Source organism: Physeter macrocephalus, chromosome 14 (assembly GCF_002837175.3).
Source record: "Physeter macrocephalus isolate SW-GA chromosome 14, ASM283717v5, whole genome shotgun sequence".
In the NCBI taxonomy this organism is placed as follows: Eukaryota; Metazoa; Chordata; class Mammalia; order Artiodactyla; family Physeteridae; genus Physeter; species Physeter macrocephalus.
Genome location: NC_041227.1, coordinates 117,436,729 through 117,440,481, shown reverse-complemented (window position 1 = coordinate 117,440,481; position 3,753 = coordinate 117,436,729). Strand labels below are relative to the sequence as shown.

Genomic DNA, 3,753 nt, shown 5'->3' with positions numbered 1-3,753 from the left:
GTTAGCCAGGGTTATTTCTTGGTGGTGCTGCTGGTTACTGTGCTGATGGGTAAAGCACATTTTCTTCCCTGTACTTTTGTATATTGTCTTTTTTTTTTTTTTAATAGGGGTATAGCTGTTTTACAATGTTGTGTTAGTTTCTGCTATACAGCACATTGAAGAAGAGTTCCCTGTGCTATACAGCAGGTTTTTATTAGTTATCTGTTTTATATATATTGTCTTAATATTCTGTAAGAGGTATGTATTACTTTCATAATTTATAATACCATAAGGCTGTTTTCATTTTGAAACTTTAGTAATAATAGCTAAGACTTGCAGGGTACTTCCTAAGTGCCAGGCACTGTCCCAGCTACTTTCACATACATGAACTCATTATATTCTCAGCTGATCCTTTGTTGTAGATGTTATTATTATCCTCATTTCACAAATGAGACTGACAACCGGAGGGCTTAAGTGACTTGCCTGTTACGCAGCTGGTGGAGCCAGGATTTAAACCTGGGCAGTCTGGCCCCAGCATGTGTACGCTGTACAGTTCTCCTGGGGGTGATACGTGCAACTCGCAGTGATGGAGAAATTATTTGTTATTATCTGCTCTCCCTGATTTGGAGAGACACCTGTGGAATGCTGTGGAATCTGCCACGGTGTGTGATTGCTGCCTGCCTTTGAGTGGGTAGTGACCTTTCATATTCCATCCTTTGTTTTGGAGCTGGCATAGGAATTTCTAAATCCTGATACTATTTATAAGACAGATGGTTTTGTCAGAAAACGGCCCTCTTCAGATTGCTATTCACCGTTTCCTAGCAACCTACATTTTTTTTTTAATTTCAAAAATTAGCTCCCTTCTCCCATAAGTTCAGAAATAATATTACATTATTTTGGAAGTTGCCCTTAGTCCTACTACCACCAGTCACTGTCATCATTTTGATGTTTTTCTTGCCCATCTTTTTTCATGTTTGTTTCAGGTTGCAATTCTAGTAGTGCAGTAAGTATGCGGTTTTTAATTAAGTATTTAATTTTCCTGATTATTAAGGTGATATATGTTCATTGTTGGATATTTGATAAAGAAAATAGAACTCACCTACAAGCCTACCATCAGAATTAGCCACAGTTAACATTTTAAGGTATTTTTTTTCCTAGTTTTTAATCTCTGGTAGTTTGTATATTTGCATTAAGATTAAAAAATAAATGAACTTAGTATTACATTGTTTGGCAACTTGCTTTTTCACCTCTGTGAGTGAACATTTCCTTCTGTCATTGAGCATCTCAAACCTGATTTTTAAAACAGCTGCAGACTCATTCACTGGTATGATTAACATATTTATTCAGTTCACTTACATTTGGTCATCACTGTGGAGGGTGGGTTTTGTCATTTTGTTTTATGCTTTCTCATTTATGATGTGCCACACTGTTTTTTGTTTGTTTGTTTGTTTGTTTGCGGTACGCGGGCCTCTCACCGCTGTGGCCTCTCCCGTCGCGGAGCACAGGCTCCGGACGCACAGGCCCAGCGGCCACGGCTCACGGGCCCAGCCGCTCCGCGGCACGCGGGATCCCCCCGGACCGGGGCACGAACCCGCGCCCCCTGCATCGGCAGGCGGACTCTCAACCACTGCGCCACCAGGGAAGCCCTTGTTTTTTTTAAATATTTTTATTTTATTTTATTTTTTAATTTTATTTTTTGCCTGTGTTGGGTCTTCATTGCTGCGCGTGGGCTTTCTCTAGTTGCGGCGAGCAGGGGCTACTCTTCGTTGTGGTGCGTGGGCTTCTTATTGCGGTGGCTTCTCTTGTTGCGGAGCACGGGCTCTAGGCGCGTGGGCTCAGTAGTTGTGGCGCTCGGGCTTGGTTGCTCCGCGGCATGTGGGATCTTCCCAGACCAGGGATCAAACCCGTGTCCCCCGCGTTGGCAGGTGGATTCTTAACCACTGCACCACCAAGGAAGCCCCTGCCACACTATTTTGGAGGTATATTTCTGTGATCTTTACCATACTTCTTCTATTCACTTGCTTGTATTTGGCCTCACTTGAACAAACTTTCCTGAAATGCTGAGTGTTGGAGAGGGGATGATAAGAGCGTTGGTAGGTAGTCTTGGAAATGACCCTAAAGGAAGTGAAATAAACCCCATTTTAGGTTTTGTCTGTTGCTGAGTGCCCCTCTTTTAACAGATTTCCTGGGTAAAGCTGTTAAGCAGTGTTTAACAGATATGTTACTTTTATACGCCCACTCCTCTAGGCTCAGGCAAAGCAACGCGCTGGCAGAGCTGGGAGAACAGGCCCAGGGAAGTGTTACAGGCTGTACACAGAACGTGCCTACCGAGATGAAATGCTGACCACCAACGTGCCGGAAATCCAGAGAACCAACTTAGCAAGCACAGTGCTCTCACTCAAGGTAGAAATCACTGTCTTGTTAGAATGCTTTGGTAGAACAGTCCAATCCTGTGGCCTTAGTAAATGAATCTCAGTTTTTTGAACCTTGTTAAATACTTCAGTAACCTCATGGAACCAGTCCCGTTGAGTGGAATGCAAACGGCTGTGATAACAGCCTCTCTGCTGCGGGGCTGGGGCTAAACTGGCATGTGTGCTGTGACACTTTTTTCTTGCCATCGTAACCAGCAGGGTATTTGGTTATAAAAGGTTTTAGATGGGAGCATTTTCAAACAGGATATTAGAAAAAAATCGAATCAGTGCCAAACTGTGGCCAAACTCACTTCCCTCAGCCCTTTAACTTTCAGATCCAATTCTGTTCTTTTAGAACTGAAGCAAAACCCCCAATCCAAAAAGGGAAACTGTTAGTACAGATTTCAGCCTGGCCCCCTGGGGACTTGGTTTTCATTCTGAATCATTGCTCTTCCTCTCTCAGTCCCCTGTGAGGACCTTTCTTGTCTTTTGGCAGGGGGAGGCGCATGAGTAATTTCCCAGATGATGGCACCCCCGCCCCCCGCCCCCCTACACTGATGCTGCGCTGGAGCCCTGGCACTTCACTGATGCAGAGTGCTCTGTTGTAATTTATTATTCATTCCCTGTAAGAGAGGCTAAAACAGAGCTTCAGAAAAAAAAAGAAACCTGCTCCAGTCTCTGGAGTGAGAACAGAGAGGCATCTGTGGCTCAAACTTCTGCTCCGAGCTGTGTGTCCTTGGCAAATTTATCTGCTCGGCCCTCTGCCCTCTATTCTCCTCTCAAAAGCGGGGGCTGTTAATAGTCTCTCCTGTGAACATAAAGGAGGTAATGCAGGTAAAGGCGCTTGGCACAGTGCTTACTGATAGCTGACATAATTCCTTGTAGTTCTTATACAATAAGAATTTATTGAACACCCGCTGTGCTTATGGTCACCATCGCTTTATGGGAGAGAAACAGAAAGCTTAGGTCCTGCCACATCTCCCTTTATACACACTTGGATAGTGCATCATTCACTTGTTTCTTTTAGTCATCAAATTTGGTAACAAATGTATCGAGTACCCACTCTGTGCCAGGTGCAGGTGGTTTTGTGTCCACGTGTCTCACCATTGTGAACTCTGAGAGCGGGGACCATGTCTTAGTCACCTTTATATCCCTGCCACCTAACACGGTACAAGGCACTTCCTAGATGCACAGGAGAAATGATGTATGCAAGAGACAGGGCAAGCTGGTTGTCGTCTTTTTTTTTTTTTTTTAATTATGATAAAATACACAATGCGTTATCACTGTAATCTTTTTTTTTTTTTTTTTTTTTTTTTTTTTTTTTTTGCGGTACGCGGGCCTCTCACCGTTGTGGCCTCTCCCG

General features: G+C 43.7%; 1 protein-coding gene across 2 annotated transcripts in view; it reads left to right on the top strand.

The window, feature by feature from the left end:
- The first annotated feature begins 1,768 nt into the window (after positions 1-1,768).
- The window catches only part of DHX8 (DEAH-box helicase 8), a 6,495-nt gene continuing 4,510 nt past the window's right edge, over positions 1,769-3,753 (top strand). The window contains exon 1 of one of the 2 annotated variants that reach the window (XM_028499561.2): positions 1,769-2,382. In XM_028499561.2, the coding sequence (XP_028355362.1) occupies positions 2,317-2,382 (66 nt within the window). In that variant the 5' untranslated portion in view covers positions 1,769-2,316. The remainder of the gene's footprint in view (positions 2,383-3,753) is intronic. The other variant, XM_028499562.2, reaches the window with a different exon arrangement.